General features: G+C 39.3%; 1 protein-coding gene across 2 annotated transcripts in view; it reads left to right on the forward strand.

Annotated features, from left to right (window-relative positions):
* The window catches only part of SPIDR (scaffold protein involved in DNA repair), a 196,708-nt gene that overhangs the window by 72,168 nt on the left and 107,271 nt on the right, over positions 1–17,269 (forward strand). For both annotated transcript variants that reach the window (XR_011677433.1, XM_071419195.1), the window contains exon 8: positions 2,300–2,519. Coding sequence is in view for 1 of the 2 variants with exons in the window: in XM_071419195.1 (XP_071275296.1) it covers positions 2,300–2,519 (220 nt within the window). In the remaining variant the exon portion in view is untranslated. The remainder of the gene's footprint in view (positions 1–2,299; positions 2,520–17,269) is intronic.

Genomic DNA, 17,269 nt, shown 5'->3' on the forward strand with positions numbered 1-17,269 from the left:
TTGCAAGAGACTCTAGTGTTGTGGCAGGATATTTTTTACTCCAATGTCTTTTAAAACTTTCATACAGATACAGCTCTTGATTTGCCTAGTATTTTTAACTGTTTTATAGTCAGAGGTATTTAAAAGAAAAATATTATTAGGCTGTCATTCATTGTCTTCAACCTGCTGTATAAAATGAGTAACATATAAGCTGCTGGCCAGTAAGAATTGTCATAGAATTCTTCACATAAGAAATGCTCAGCTCAGAAGTGATGAGCACTCTCTCTCACAAGCTGTCTTTTTAATAAGCTTTTTTTTAATAAGCTGTTGGTGCATTTGAAAATTGAGACTGATTTTATTTTTTGTGACTTGGTATTTAAAGTGGATGTCAATGCAAATTGTGCTGTATGTCTAGAGGGAAGAGGTAAATGCTTAGTTACTTTAAAGGATGAGAATTTTTGTGGTTAGCAGAATTTGCTTATGCATGCCAAATGACTTGGGGTTGACAGAGGACCACAACTGCAGCTAGTCAGGCAAAACAGAATTCAAGTGTGAATATTCTAAGCCCTTCCCTTCAGGCATAGAAAACTAGTCAGTGCTCACCCTTGTCAGAATTTTCACATAAGGAAGCATTATCTCAGTATAGTGAGTCTCTGCAGTGGCACTGTGACGTTATGGCTTTCTCTGAGAAGGTGACAGCAGTGAGGAGCAGCAGCAGGCTGCAACCATCTCTCTCCATCAGTCAGTTTCAAAGGACTTGGCAGAAAGGCTTCATTCTCCTACTTCTCAGATCTGGGAAAGGAGGTCAAGCTGTAATGGCTTGGACAGAAGTGGCTTATGTACATTTTGTGTCTGTCTGGTGGAACCCTTTATAGAGCTGGAAAATACCAGTTCAGGGGAAGCAGAATGCTTTGCAGAAGCATGTTGCATGTGATGAAAAATGGGTTCTCATGAAAGTGGTTTTGAGAACAATTTAGTTTTAGATTTCCAAATTGCTTTATTTCAGTTTCAGTATGAAATTTAATAAAAACAGGGACAGAATTTTTTATTTTACTTTTGTATAATTCAACTTTATTGAATAAATTTGAAAGGTTTTGGGGCCCAGTTTCTTTGGTTTGGGTTTCTTGAGGGTTGGGTTAATTTTTTTTGAAGTTTCTCATAAACTCAAACTAAAATATTTTGATTTATTTTCCAGAGGAAAAACATTCACAGTTGTGAAATGAGCCTTAAAATAAACAAACAAATAACTAGTACAGCTCTGCTGTTAAGTTCCAGTATCACGTTCACTGTTCCTCCCCTGTTTCTTCTTTGCTGTGGGAAGACAATAATTTATATCAGCTGTTTTTCTTGAGATGTTGTGTTTTTCCCAATGCAACTTATAAATCAAAAAGGGTAGAACTGTGGCTCTGCTGCCCTTGTCCTTTTTCTGCCCCGCTAAATGCTTGCAGCATTCGGCAGGGTAACAGCATTTCTCCTCTCAGTGACCAGAGTGCAGATCTGAGTAAGGCTAGATGAGAATGAGAATAAATCTTACATTTTCTTACAGCTCAGACCAAGGTCTGTCTGAGCAGCTGCTGCCCTGTGCAGAGTGCAAAGGACCCAGGGGTAATTTCATTTCAGTGCAAAGTTGTTTCTTGTTCAGCAGAGATGAAAGTGCTAAGAATTGATCTGTGTAGATGCTTGTATCTGTTCATGTTGCTTTAAAACAACAGAGCCTTCTGACTACCCTGACTGCCTACTGATAAAATGGATGATCAGTTTTGCAATAATTATTTTTAGGCAGTGCATCTTACTCCTTCTTTCTCCACATTTGTCCCTCAGCATGAATCATCAGCTTTTAGATGCTTTGTATTCTTCTAATTTGGTTCCTGACAGCTGCTGCTTTGAGAAAGGTCGAGGAGGGCAAATACAACTTCACTTTTAACACAGTGTTTGATTATTCTGTTTTTAAATAAATGCATTTTTGCAGTATCTAATTAAAAAGACTGAACAAAGTCAATGAGTTGCAAGATTTAAAAGTTGAGGTGTGGTGGGAGAGAGTTTCTTGTAGGGAGTATCTGAATTCATTGATACTTGGAAGCAGTGCAGGTGGGATTTTTTTCTTTACAATTAATAGTATCTATAGAGAAAACAAAAATTACTGCAAAAGCTTAATGTTAGTCTTTTGATAAGACTGTGTATTCTACTCATACATGGATTTATCACGGTCGGACAGATGTGCAGAGCACAGAGGGATGCACATCTTTAGAGTACCAGAACTTCTTTCTTTCTCCTCATCCAGACTTTGCATTTTTATTTTTAATTTTCACTTTCTTTCCAGATAAATCTGGTGTTTTAATTGTGAGGATCTTGGAAATATTTGAGGAGTGCACGATACAAGTTGCCATCTGCCAGCAGCTGGAACAGTCTCCTGCTACGCTTTCGCCCGAGGATGCTGTCATCAATGCAGAGGAGCCAGTACTCAAAGTCCTCTTCACAAGAGAGACAGCAGCTCACCTGAAGAGCAGACCACAGGATGTCATCCACATCTATCCCCCATGGTGAGTAAGGAGAAGGGGCCACACTTGCTGTAGCACTGCACAACAAAGTGGAGTCGGTTGAGTGCTGGCTGCACTGCTGTAGGAAAAACCTTGAGGGGTAATGGGAGACCAGGGCATTCTTGTGGTCATCTGTCTCTGGCAGCTTGAGAGACTTTGACAGATACCTTCAAGACAGCTCAGATAACAACTCAATGTGTATCATGATGCCTCTAGTGTTGCTCAGGGCTTCAGTTGTGTTTTCACTTAATATTTTCATGTTTAGAGCACTAGGAAGGCCTGAGCAATGTCTTATCAATGATAAGGCCAATAAAGTGCATACTTTCTGGTAGCAAAGTACTTCAGGAATGCTCATCTGTTGTTGGGAGCATGGATATAATATTTCAGTGGAAAAGTCTCCTTTAACTTTATAGCATTCAGTCTTCAGTTCCCTGAGTTCCTCTTCAGCACAACCCTTTCTGGAATTCTACAAAATGTTTGGTCTATGCTTGTGATTATTTTCTGAGTTAGATTATTTACCTGAATTTCAAGGGTAGCAAAAAATGATGAGATTTCTAGTAAAGCAGCTGGTTGTTAGTGGCTGTAGGCTGGAAGGACTGCTCTTCATAAAAATTTAGGGGAACTTTGAAGTGGGAACATTACTTCTCTCTTCACTGCCCTCCACCCTAAATTATAAAAGAGGAAATACTTTTCTTATGTATTTCAGCATTCATTACCTGAGTTTTAGCCTCCAGCTGCCTCTCGTGTTTGACCATATCCTTTTGCAAAATACTTTTTCCTGTTTTGCAAAGGTCTGTATCTGGTTTTTATCTTCATTGATAGCTGCAAATCTTTTCTGAGTTCCCCAATTTGTAGTCTTTTGCTTCTGAAATGTTTTTAACTCTTTTTGGATGCAATTCAAAAACTAAGGGAAGATATTTTATTTGGGGTTTTTTATGGCTACAGATACAACTATTGATAGTTTAGGTGTACATAGATCGGTAGCCAAGGGAAAATGAAGTTCAATACTAATTAAGTCCTAGTCTGATATGATTCTGATTCACTGCCTTTTTTTCTTCTCATTTATCTTTTCCTTCACAAGCTTTTTTTCATGCTTTACATTTGGTTTTGTTTTCCTGTTTTCTTCTTGTTTCTCTCCTACAAACTTAGTTCCGTTTTTCTCTTCAGGTTTCCTCTGTCGTTTTTAAACCACGAGGTTTTGCATTTATGCAGCTGTATCCTTCTGTGTAGACCTTAACCTACATGAAGATTTTTGTGCCAGAAAAACTCTTTCAAGTAGGGTGTGATTCAACTTTTCTCTTTGTTTCCTTCTTTTTTCTTCTCCTGACCTGTTACTGTAGAATGCTTAGCATGTGTAAGTCTCGGACTGACTGCTGCAGCTTTTTTCATGTCTGCTCTGGGAAGATGTAAATCTGCACTGATCTGATCCTTTCCAGACTACAGACATCTGCAACTGTACTAGTCTACACTTCTCATTTGTTTAAATTTTAAGATGTTCTGGACACGAAGCTCATTCCTGTATGCATGTAAGCTGAGACTTCTTTAGGAAGCTTCATAGCTAGCTGTCTGTCTTCCTAGAAACTCTGCCTTTTATTTGCTTTTTTAAAAATATATATATATCTTTAGTAGGACGTGCTTTTCATGTAGGAAAAAGTTTATTTCATGAAACCGTAATGTTTGGACAGAGGATACATCTGCATTGTCACGGTTGCTTTCCTTACCTATATGTCTCTCAAAGCACTTCATAAATACATCAGTTAATTGTAGCAAAACTGCATTAAACCTCATCTCTAGTCCTATTTTCTCTCTTTTTGAAATTATCTTAATGTCAGTTGTCTGTTTACTCAACCAACTTCAAAAAAAGTTGGGCTGGATACTGTTAAAATACTGGAGGCAGGGAGGGGAGACAATGAGGGATGTTTTTGTTTTAAATTATAATTTGGCACTTTTAGTTTACATTAATTGAAAATTGGACTTGTATACTTAGTGGAAGTTTCCTCTATCACAGTTCCAAGCTTCTATTCTCTTAAACTCTTACTTGAGAACTCTGAATGCTGAAGTCTAGTTCTTGTTACTCTGCATTGAATTTGTACTTCTGTTAAAAACAAATGCTGTTTCTGTTAGAACGCTTGTCTGTCAATTCAAATGTGTGACTAGTGAAAAAACAAATTAACTAAATCTAATCCTGACATGGTGAAATAAGCATATTTATGTATCTTATTAACATCTTATGTATCTTATTAAAATCAGTCAGAAGCAAAAAAGACCAAAAAAAAAGTAGATGCAAGGGGAGGCAATCCTTGAACCACCTGTGTGGTTTTGGGATACATAATACACTGCATATTGTTGTCTTGTATTTTGAGACAGTTGTATGGCAGGACAGAGTGGGATGAGATGGGGTGTTTTGTAAGTGGCCTACTTCTGGTGCTGTTGTGTCCTGAGAGCAAAATTTCCCATTACCTTTAAAATAAAATTCCAGAATTACATTCTGACTTTGCTTTTTGCCCTCTGACCAGGCGACCAAGTAAGATGTAGACACACAGGCTACTGGCTCCTGGAGGTGATTATTCATGTCAAAAATTGAACACTTAATTTTGGAGCCTTTGTAAAATTAGACTTTGCTTTTGTAACTGTACTTGTATGTGCTGTGAACTCAATGCATAACCTGGTATGTGAAACATCTCCAGCAGTAGACTTGCATTAAGTACTTCAGGAAGCAGTGTTTAGAGAAGTGCTGATATGCTTGTTGGTATCTGTTTGCATGCAGAATCCCATGAAACTTCAGCACTGCAGTATAAGCAATTTAATTTCAAAAATAAAATATTCACAGGGGGCTGGTTGTAAGAATCTTACCACCAGACCATTGCTCATGAGAATGGTCCCACTGGATTTCAGAGGAGCTTTGTGTCAGGGCAAGAATTACCAGGACTGAACCCAGATTTCTTTGTAACTAGATATTAATTTCTTTGGGTCTAATGTCTTAAGGTACATATTTACAATCTTGAAAGCAGGGGATTTGATGTGAGAATTGTCACTTGCTATAGGGAAAGCAACCCCCACAAACTGATAAAAGCTTTCAAACCAGCGTGTGTGGTGCAGGACAGAGCTCAGCTGCCTGGCCACTGAGACATCTGACAGGAGCCTGCTCTGATCTTGTGGCTATGTGGAAGTATTATTGCAGTGTTGTATCTAAATAAGGCCTATTAGCTTGGACACATCACATGAAAATGATTGTGTGTTTTGGGCTGGAGCTGGTTTCTGTCTGGCCAGTCGGGAACAAAACAGGCAAAAGAACTCAGCCCTGCCTGCCCCTGCCTGTGTAGGCTTGCCTTTAGTTTTCTTTGCAGTACCTGAGCAACTTCTTGGATTGAGATTTTAAATGAACACCTCATAATTTTTCACAAACTAAATCTGAATCATTAAGTGTTTTTAACACCTGGAAAAGAAAAAAGTTTATTACTGAGTTTAATTAAATTGATTTCTAAGTCTTTATTCACTTTGCAGAAATACATATCCAGCACAAAGTAAAGATTGCCTGCAAAGACATGAGAGAGTGGAAACAAAGGTTTCCACTCTTCCACTGTGGTGATTTTATGGCTTCAACTTACCTGGGTTTTTTTTCTGTTTGTTTCACAGTAAAAATTATAGAAATAATTTACCATACCTGACAGAAAGTAATGAGAGTTGGTATTTTTAGCGATTCCAGGATTCATTTGACTGCTGATGCTGCAAGGCTTGGGGATGGACTGTTTGCCTTAGATACTCCTGTCTTCTGCTCATAGATATGCCTACTAGTTAATATTCAAGATAAACTGACCTGAAGGAAATGGTGTGATTAGAATTCTTTCCCTTGCCAGTAAGTTTAACAACTTTGAAATGTTTTTCATGTATTTCTGAAGTAAAACTACTAGAAGTATGTGATATTAATAGAGTTCTTGGCAATAGCAGTATAAACCACAGATCAAGTTTGATTTGGACAGGCTCAGAGGTCGATCCATACCTATTAAATCTGAAAGTCTGGTATGAAGCCTCTAGTTCAGGAGGTTCATGTGGTGGTAGTTACTGGGGGCAGGGGCAGTATGAAGGGGACATAACCACTCTGTTCTGTTCTTACACTGCCTGAAAACTCTGCAAAAAACAAGATCCTTGGCTGGATAGCCATTATTCCCCATGCAACTTTTCTGAGACAGTTTATTTTAGGAACTTGGTATGGCAAGTACATAAAACACTTAAATCTGTGACATCAACAAGCAACTTCAAAGTTGTTCTTTAGTTTCTCTTAACCTGTGAAACCACGGGGAGTCATAATTACTCAACTTTGAGTGTTCCAGTGCCTGGAGAAAGTGTTTAATGTGGACTTCTCATTTCTGTTTGCATAACGCTAAATTCAGTCTCTCCTCAGCGAAGGAGTTTTAAAAGACTTTGAATTATTTACTGCCAAGAAGAACGACTCATACAAACATTACTAAAGATCAGCTGATGTACAGGGATGAAATCTTGTATCTTAAGTCCCTTAATGCAGGCCAATGGTGGAAGTTGCTGTAGAAACGTGCAGGCAAGCTCTGAAGAAATTTATGTGCAAGAAGCAATCTGGTTTTGTGGATTCAGGTAGTATTCTACTTGAGAATTATCCTGGGCATGCTGTGGGCTGTGTTGTTGACTCAACAACAGCATTTATGATAAATGAGTATGTTACTGTGATTTTTGCATTGTCTTACCTAACACTGTCTTACGTCATCTGGGTGAGAAACAACAGGAGCAACACAGGGAGCTCACATGAAATAGGTGTTTTGAGCTAGCATGGCTCATGTTAAAGAGCATTTGGCTTCCATTTGATGAAATTTTATTTTTTTTAATCGCTGTTGCTCTCATCAAGCAAGGGAAGCATTTAAGAACATTTACAGAGTACCTATCACTAGAAAGATCATGTGAAAGCAGGATCTAGGCTTCACATGTTAATGAAATGCAGAAATTATCTCCTGCTGCTCTGTAAAGAAAGCATCTCTATCCTTCTAAATTTTCTCAAATTAAGGAAAGACATGTATAGAACACCTTTCACATACATTCAGTTTCTCTGGTTATTCCACAGAGAGGCAGCTTCTTTGAATGCTTGATAGATCAGTTTTGTCCAACTGATCAATGTTCACCATCTTCCTCTCATGAAATCTGGGCACTTTATATATACGCATATAAATATTCAAACAGATGGAAAAGGGGGAGGGGGGAGATCACCAGTCAGATCCCCCTCACTGGAAAGATGTTGGCTCTGCCTTAACATCTTCAAAGAAAGAATGTAACAATGGCAGAGTGGGAGAACCTGATAAGAGGGATGAGGCTCACTCAGAAGATAAAATTCTACAAAACTTCAGAGCTGTAAAGCCAGTGTGGGCACTATTTCTAAAGTACATATGGGAATGGCCTTGGAGCCAAAGATCAGATCATATCATCAGCTTGGAATTGCTTCTCAGAGATCATGCAGTGGTGAAAATTGAAGTTCCTTTCAGAAGCAGCTGAAGCAGCAGCAGGTTTTTTGCAAGAATTCACTTTTTGTTTTCCTAAGATATACTTTTCCTAGTGCAATCACTTCAGAAGAGGTGTTTTGTCTTTTGAGAACAAAAATACACATACTTTCTATGAACTGAAAGCGGTCCCTAGCAAGCTTTTAATAGAATTTCTTCAGTGTTTCTTTTGCTTTGTCTTTTCTTGACAGAATAGACCTTAGGATTTTTCTCCTTTTTTCTTTTAAAAAAAAAAAAATTTCTTTTTTCCATCCTCTCATGGAAAGGGCGAAAATTTTATCTGTATAGCTGCTCAGGTATATGCTATTTGATATCTCTAGAAGTGAAGAGATGAAGCAATTAATATTATATGGGTTTGTTTACTTTGCATGTAGAAAATCAAAACAACTCAATTTCTTAGTAATCTAATCAATGAAAAGTGGTGTTCCTTCATAGGTGGGTGACAAAATTGGAAAAATGCAGAATTGCACAGCTTTGATTCCAAGAGGAGAAAAAGTCATTGATGTAATTTCTGTGATCTGCCACAACCACCTGAAGCAACAGATATATGTGGTATTTCGGATGTGGGCTATGTCTAATAAACACAGTAACATGATCACATTTTTACAGGGAGACTGACATGCTTATTTTTACAAGTGTGGCATGGATAGACACATTATACAAATGCCACATAGAAAATATAAGTACCCTGAAAAACAAAGATGAAAAACCTGCTCTCTATAACAGAGGTTTCCATGGAGAAAAGAATGGAAACACAGGAGGACGGGTGCCTCAAGATAGTAGATACAGAGTTGTGTAGAAGATTGAAACTGGATTTTTAAACATGACTGCCTGTCTCTGGATTAATAGCTGATGGTATCTTGCCATGCTGAAAAAGGGGAATTTCCACTGCATTGTACCAGTGACGCGCGGGGGTTTGTTGATCCATTTGTTTGCTTTCGGCCAAATCAGAGGGGTCAGAAGCGAGCGGTGTGTTTGCAAAGCAGCAGCTTGGCTTTCAGATCAAGGTTGAAATGCGTTGCTGCTGCCACAGAAGCCTCCATCAGGGTAGAATACCTCTGGCCTCCCTGACCAGATGTGTGTCTGAACTGGGCACATCCAGTCAGGCGTTGTGCTCCTGCCTCACACCCCTGCAGCAGAGCTCACCCAAAAGGAGAGCACTGCATGTTGTTCTCTGGAGGGAGTCTCCACCAGGATGACTTTTTCCAACATAGGCTTGTAAGAATAAAGGAGCTGTAGAAAAGAGGCAGGGGATGTGAACAGCCTGGTTTATGCATGGGGTGTGTTTTTCTACATTTTTCCTAAATAATAGATACTGTCCAACTTAGATCCTACTGGAATAACTGTGGTGTCCAGTTAATGGGAAAAATCTGAATCACCTCACTGTGGTGCTTCCATGTTGAGGAATTAGCATACATCTGAGTCCACAGCTTTTAGCAACAGAATAGGAAAATTGTTTTTAAACATCCATTTCTTACAGTCAGTGATGTTGTTTATGTCTGAAAAATTACTGGAAAAAATATTCAGTGAGAATGCAAATGTCTTCTCCTAATATTCATGAAATAATCTTATCCTGAAAAATCTAATAAAGTTTTGTTTTGTTTTGTTTTTTAATGAAAGGTCTGTACTTGAAACTTTCCAGCTTTTATAAGTGAGGAAATTCCAAGCATTTTGTAGTGACAGATACTGTTAGTGGGTAGTTGTCCACTGACGTCAAAACCAGAGGATGGTGAACAGCTTTGTTCAAGTCAACGAAAAATGTACGGTCTTGGATAAACTCTGTGTTAGCAACGGAGCTATCATTGATATACGAGCAGCTTCACATGAGTTCCCATGTGTATTCAATCCAATGCTAAATTCCAGATCTAGTTTAATGAGCAACTGGTGGAGCCAAGACCTGGCACTGCAGTCTGCTTTATCCAGTCATGAAGGAAAAACAAGCTAAATAAGTTCAGATGAACAAGTTCAGAATTACTGCAAGGTTATTAAAAAGTTGTGATTTGTATTCCTCTGCTAATGTTTATGACTAACAGATTTGGGACGTGTAAAACAATACTTAATTTGTAAAAAGACTATGTGCCAAAATTCCTTTGGTAGTTTAACCGCTGAAGAGCAAGTTTTAACTTTGTGAATGGATTTCTTTGAATGTTCAAGACTATCAGTAATCAGCTAATTTTTTTTTTTTAATTTAAAATTTGAAAATTTATGGGTTTTGCTTGTTGGATTGCTGTTTAGCACTTTCACTTCATGAAATAAAATGTATTTCTCTAGCTCACTGTGGAGAGGCAGTTTTCAAGACAAGTGCCATTGTCTTTATTTATCAGGTGTGATTTGCTACTATAATGGTAGATATGTATTTGGAGAATGATTTTTCCATGCAGTTCTGTGTGCAGTTAGGTTGGGGTTTGAATAAGCTGGATATTTTCTGGATATATGCTGGATTTTCATGCTAAGGATGCTTTTGTCCTTGGGCAATTTTGCGTGGGCAAAGAGATGGATAAAGCGTGAGTTTGCCAAATTATCCTGTGTGGTCATTCCCTACAATATCAAGGTATGCTTTGTCAGATTCCTCCTCCTGAATGTCATATTTAAGTGTAGGTAAGCAACAGTTAATTACTGTAGTCCTAGCAGAAATAGTAATTAAAGCCCCAAGTATTTCAAAAGGGGAATGTGGCTTTCAGATATTTGAAAGATTTGGAATGTTGCTACCCAAAATACAGTATTTAAAAGATCTCAGCTATCCTGGGGGGCAGGAGCATGGGAGGGCAAGGGGGAGAACAAATTTTACTGTTATTTCTACCAGGCAGATTACTTCTCTTTCAGTAAAAGCTAGTGGGAAAAATACCTGTAGTTTTATGTATTATTGGCAGAAGAATGTACTTTGGTATATGAAACAGTTCAGCTTTAAACATTCAGTGTAGCCTTTTGTGTGTTTGATGAAGCTTCTCTTCCTACCAGTCTTCCAAGTCAACATTCACAGTGCAGATTGCAATGTATTGCTTCTCCCTGACTGGTGGGCTTCTTTGACAGTGTCCTGAGATGTCCTGAAAAAGTTACTGCCCCAGTACAGCCTTCTGGAACACCAAATTTCTCCAATCAGAAGTTTCAGAACATGTTTCAGAACAATATTTAGAGCATTAGAAGTCCTGTACAACCACTAATTTTACCTTTGGGGATTTGTGTGTGGAAAGCCAAATCACTGATGTGGCGCCAAAAAAAAAAAAAAATCATTACTTGGCAGTATGTGGAAAGGGGGGTGGTAGTGTGTATGGGGGTTTTTCGTTTGTTTTGGTGGTTTTTTTCTTTCTTTAACCTCTTTGGACTTCTGAAACATTACCTGTTTTCTCTCTTCTTGGTAAAAGATTTAAAGAAAGAGTTAAAAATAAAGAAGCCTTGTGAACATTTCTGTGGATGTTTTTTGTTTTGATGGTTATCTTCCCTTTTTCTAAGTCTTGTATTTATTTTTTTTCCTGTAAGCAGCACATGTTTGCTGTTGAGCAAATCACAATAATGCACTTCTGCATGGTCTTCCTGGCAGTGATTGTCCATAGTCAGTCCAAGGTCCTTGGCTGTGATAAAAAGCAGGACTGTGTGTCCACCTTGACTCTGCTGTTAGTGCAAACCCAAGCAGGTCTGTTAGTGCAAACCCAAGTCTGTCAGCATCTCCAGCTAATCCCTTGTTGTGTGAACTGAGGCTATGAAGAAATATCCTGAGATACTCTGAGATATTGTTGGGACAGACATTGAGGATCATAACTACTCCCAAAAAAAACCTGGCAGAATATTTACAGTGCTGCATACACACACTGAAAGCACCAAACTTGAGAACACTTAAGATTCAGTATAAAACCATAAATTACATTGATTTTATTTGTGTTTTCATCTGTCTTCCCAGCATGGCACAGCATGTCTGTCTGTTGCGTTTCCCAAAACCAAGTTTCTCCTCCAAGCTGAGGTTCATTTTTGAGAAACATGAGCAATGCAACTCTGTGAGATTTGTACATGGCATTTGTGCATTACTGCTTGTCTTCTGGTTCACTGAGCTTGTCATAAATATTAATTTTATATGGCTGGTAGTTTTTTATGCATTGTGAATGTACAGATTGAGGAAGAGATAAATTTTATTGATATGGGCTGTCATGGATTTTACAGGGTTTATATGCTTGAAGGAGCTCACATTTACAGTATATATGTATAATAATCATTCTTTAAATTATTTTGAAGACATTTGAATGAAAATACATTTTATACAATATAGGATTGTTCTTTATGTTATTCCCAAATATTTCTTACCTTCCATCTCTCACATAAAACCAAATAAGTTGCCCAGTATTTTCTTTGGCTTTTTGCAGCCTCCTGTGGTTTGCAGCTTGAGAAGTTCTGCATGAGGTGATTGTCTAATTTTGCTGGGAGATATTTGACCCTAGGAGTTTGCTTTTGAATCTTGCTGTATAGCAGAGACCTGTTTTCTAGCTATACTTAAAAGCAAACCCATTCTAAAAACAAACTTCAACATGATCAGCTTCTAGAATAGTCCTCCTAAGTCTTGAGAATTGCCTTTATTGTAGGTCACTGCAGATACAACTTCAATTTCTTGATTTTTGAGGACTGATGCTTACCTAGGAAGGAATGGAATCCTATTAGGTTTACTGGTTACCCTGAAACTGAAACATAGCTGGAGGAGAAAACAAGGGGGAGAAGTTATTTCCACAACCCAAATATAAATTACACCTTTTTTGGAGGGGGAGTGAGCAACTTTTATGTCTATTTATATTTAGATTAGACTGCATATGAAAGTATTATTTTCCTGTGTGTTCCAGTTAATTGGTTGGGATTCTTTACCTTTGATCATGAATCTTGTTCTTTGGCAAAGCCTTACATATTGAAGACTGCCTTTCTACAAGAGGTCTGAGATTTGGAAATATGTATAATCTTGCATGCAAAGCCCTTCTCTACTTATTAAACTCTGAACACACATTTTCTAAATTAGTGTAGGTATTGCTTGGGTTGCCATGTTGATTTTTTTGAAGCTTTTCTTGGAAAGTACTTTCTTATCGCACATTAACAGCTCCATTGGTGTATTTTGGCTATGTTTAAGTAAAGCCATTTTCCATTCAGAATGTGCACTAAATGTATTGGTTAATATATTTGATTTGTTAGTAGTTGTGTTTTTAACTGCTGTCTTAATGCTACTGTTTTATTAACTATACATGAACTGTGGATGATTTGGAGGAAAATACTTCGCTGCAAGCTAGCAAGACAAAATACAGCCTTTTAACATATAACCTCATCGGAGGTTCAAGCTTATATAAAATGCATATATTGACATTACAAGTGTGTAGAAGCCAGGGTAGTTCATCCATGTGTTTTATTGCCCCTTTCACTGACACTGGGCACGACAGCAGTCCAGTGCATGAGGGCCGGAGTCTGGAATGAGATGCCCTCAGGTCCGGCCATGGAGACAGCGACATTTGCCTCCCTTTAACTTCTGCTTTGACTTTCCCCAGCCTCCTCAGCTGTTTTGGAAGTGACACGAGCAGCCAGGCTGGCTCTGCATTCACTAGGATGTACTGTACGTGTGGTGCAGAGCGCGTTCCCTCTGTCGCGTTTCCCACCCGTGCGTGCGCTCGGCTGGACCGCGCCACTTCTGGGGGCTGTGCTGCGCTCCGCATCGATTCAATCGCAGGCTTCGAAAATAAACTGTTCTGAGTTGTCGGGGTGGCTACAAAGGGTAGCGGTGGGGAAGCACCTTCCTGAACAGCATCTCCACGGCGCTTCCCGGAGCGGTGGGATGCTGCCCGAGCCCCCCGGGCGCGGGTCCGTGCTCTTCCCGGCGGCTGCGGAAGGTGGCAATGTTGTCAGCAGGAGCCCAGGAAAAGCTGATCTCACTGAGACAGCGGCAGCGCGTATTTGTCTACAGCTTTCTCTGGCGTCAAAGCTCCACATCCGTGAAATAGGAGCCTGCAGCAGGGATATTTGCTCGGGTTTGTGCGCCATCGCTTCTGCACAACTTGTAATAACTCGGTGCGCTCTCCTTGCTGGATGTGGGGATGCGCCGGGGGCGAGCACCGCGCTGCTCGCACAGCTCTGCTGCCCGCAAGGCTTCTCCGCGCCGGCTGCCTCTGAACTTGCAGACCGACACCCATCCTCCACCCGGGAGAGCGAAACTGAGCTCTTTAAGTGAAGTTTCATTTCTGCAAAACACTTGTAAATGTTTCTGAAACACGGTGTCGTTTTATGCCCACTCCCCCGGGATGTTTACAAACTTTGCTTTGAATTGAGCTTACCAGGGGAGAAACAGAGAACTTCCCTGCATGTCGCAGTCGCGTTAAGAGCAAACCTCCTGACTATGACAGGCTTTTAACCTGCTGAAAGCCTAACAGACCTGTTCCAGGCTTTGGTGGGGATTCTATTTTCTCTTCTCCTTCTCTTCTCCTTCTCTTCTCTTCTCTTCTCTTCTCTTCTCTTCTCTTCTCTTCTCTTCTCTTCTCTTCTCTTCCTCAGTGAATCTTTTTAACTTCTTCATATTATTCCCTCAAAGACTTTTGTGTCTTGTGATTTTTAACATTTTTCCTGACTAATGCTGATTCTTGACACTCGAGGGAAAATATGAGAAACTTATTGGTTACGTTATCCCATTCCTTTCCTCCTCTCTGTCTTGATGCTGCACTGGTAAATAGAGCATTGATTTTAAACTATCATGGAACTTTTCAACATATTTAATTACTGGGTTCACCTCTCATTCTGTGTTCCTCACCTTACTTTCTGACTAGATGTAATAGATTTAAACCATTTAGGAGGTCAAATAGGGGGAAAAAATTAAATATCCTTGACATACTTTACCATAAGCAGAGAGTACATGGGCTGATATTACCTTGTATTCCCCCACCATATTACCTTGTATTCCCCCACCTTCCTCCTTAACTTTATTTGCAACACAGATGGCAATTTTTGTTTGATTTAGAGTCTAGTTACTTGTTTTTCATAAGACAGGAAAGCAGAGTTAAGGTAACTAACATTCTACAACTTCCAAGACGGTGAACTTGTGTGTGTGTGTGTGTGTGTGTGTGTGTGTGTGTGTATCTCCTTCCTGACTCATGTGTTGGACATGCTCCTCCCTGCATTAAATAGACGCTGAAGGTTTCTAGAATTGCTTTGGTCTCTGTTAAGCCAAGATTGTTTGCTGGGTACCAAAATCTGTTGCTGTATGGATACTCTGCCTACCACCGCTCCTCACTGTATTGTACAAATGGCCCAGCAGTTGTCCAGGAGAACCATGAGTAATGACTCCTTAGTTGTGAAAAAAAAAAGTAAAGGAAGACTTTCAGAAACTAGTTGGGATTTTGAGCAGTTAGTCTGGCAGAAACTGCTATATTCTGTCTCTCCAAATCAAAAGACAAGCCAGCAAAAGCTTTTGGTTATGCTGTGCTATGTGGGAGAATTTTCCATTTCAAAATTGAAACTGGAAAAAATAATCTCCAACTCCAAACAGGATAATTTAAGATGTGGTGGGTTGTTACCACTGTAATTTTTGTAATTATTTCTTTTTGTAGTAATAGTCTTATTACTTTAAGAAGAAAGTGAAATATTTCACCTTGGGACTTTCTTTAAACACTGCTGAGTAATGCAGTCTCACACTGTTGCAATAATAATTTGGCTGAGGAAAAGGCTTCGTGGTCGTAAAATTTTGATGTTAAAGGAAATAGATGCTACACAAAATATAAAGCATGGAAATAAACACATTCAGAATTTTGTTTTCTCTTTTCAAACCAAAGGAAAAGAAAATACTTCCCTGTGATTTCAGAGTGTTGTTAACAAGCCCTCACAGCTATTAGGAGCCTAAAATGGTAAACAGCTTAGTAACAAAATTATATTAATAAACCTAACATCAAAATTACTCTACAAAGTTATGTACATATGGTTTACTTTACACAACAAAAGAAGTTTTCTGAAGTCCATTTGCCTAAAACAAAGGTTTTAATAGGACAGTGTAGTGATTTGACCTCATCTCTGTTTTTCCTTTTTTTGAATGTAAATATGAATGCCAAGACAATTAACTGGGTAATTTACCCAGGCAGACAGAGCTGAAGTTCTGTAGGTAGGCCCTGCTTTAAGGGCAGGTTGGGTGTTGGGTGCTGTCTCCTGCTCAAGTGCATATCGACCTTCAAAGCGTCTCAGCGCTAGGGATAGCTCACCCTCAGGAAGTTTAGTTTAGATAAGCATCTGAATTTTTTTGGGTATCAAAATCTGGAATGCAGCAGGAAAATCTGATGAGCACGGGCTCCCATATCTGAGTCAGCAAGGGGGCTGGATCCACTCCTGGTGTTCAGCACTTCCACTTCCAGGCCCAGCCAGAAGCAGAAAACAGAGATGTATGAGAAGAAAAATCAGGGAGAAGAGCAGGGAGCACACCTCAAAAAAAGTATGAGCAGGCTTCAAAACAGAGTTTGTGTAGGTTGTGTGTGAAGGTGAGGAGCTGTGAAGAAAGTCACAGTTTCTCCCAGTGCGGCCTTCCAAAACCTCAGGGTGAGTTTAGTTCTCAGGAGGCTCTTGGCTTAGACCTCTGTAGGCAGGGCTGTGCATCATTAGCACCTGGAGTCTGGGCTGTTTCACTTGCCAGATGTACAAGTGAACCTGTGAAATTAAGGGTTTTTTCCCCCTGCTTCTGATGCTTTGCAGTTAGCAGTATTTCAGGTGTCACAGGGCACAATGATATCAACTGACATTTTAGACTCGGAGAAAAAACTATCACTTGAATGGATAGTTCTTGCTGGCGATGTAAGCAAGAAAGATGGAAAAGGAACCAGGAAAAGAGAGTTGATGTATTTTTCTTAGTGATCTCTGGATATCACTCAATTTTCTGATCTTTTTTTCCTCTGCACCCATTGTTTTCTAAGCCTTGTTACTGATGAATTAAACCCTTTGCTGTAAGTTCTGTAAGTTTCTGTAAGTGGCTTCTGTCTCTAGAACTCAAGTGAACTGCTGTGGTTTTGCCACAGCAAATATCTGTCACTTTATGTAGGTTTTTTGCCGAAAACAAATGTTTAAAGTATTTGTAGTCTTCTGAGGCTGAATTTCCAATCTAGTGTCCATTTCATCTGCAGAGATCAGAGCACTTGCCAGATTTTGACAGGAGAAAGTTGGCCATGACTGAATAGCAATGCACGCCTGGAACATGGCTGGTGAATCACAGGTTCCTGAAGCAGCCTCCTGAAAACACACCTGAAGTTTAAT

Source organism: Agelaius tricolor, unplaced genomic scaffold (genome assembly GCF_023055355.1).
Source record: "Agelaius tricolor isolate 1412-34295 unplaced genomic scaffold, bAgeTri1.0.p SCAF_2, whole genome shotgun sequence".
NCBI classification, from domain to species: Eukaryota; Metazoa; Chordata; class Aves; order Passeriformes; family Icteridae; genus Agelaius; species Agelaius tricolor.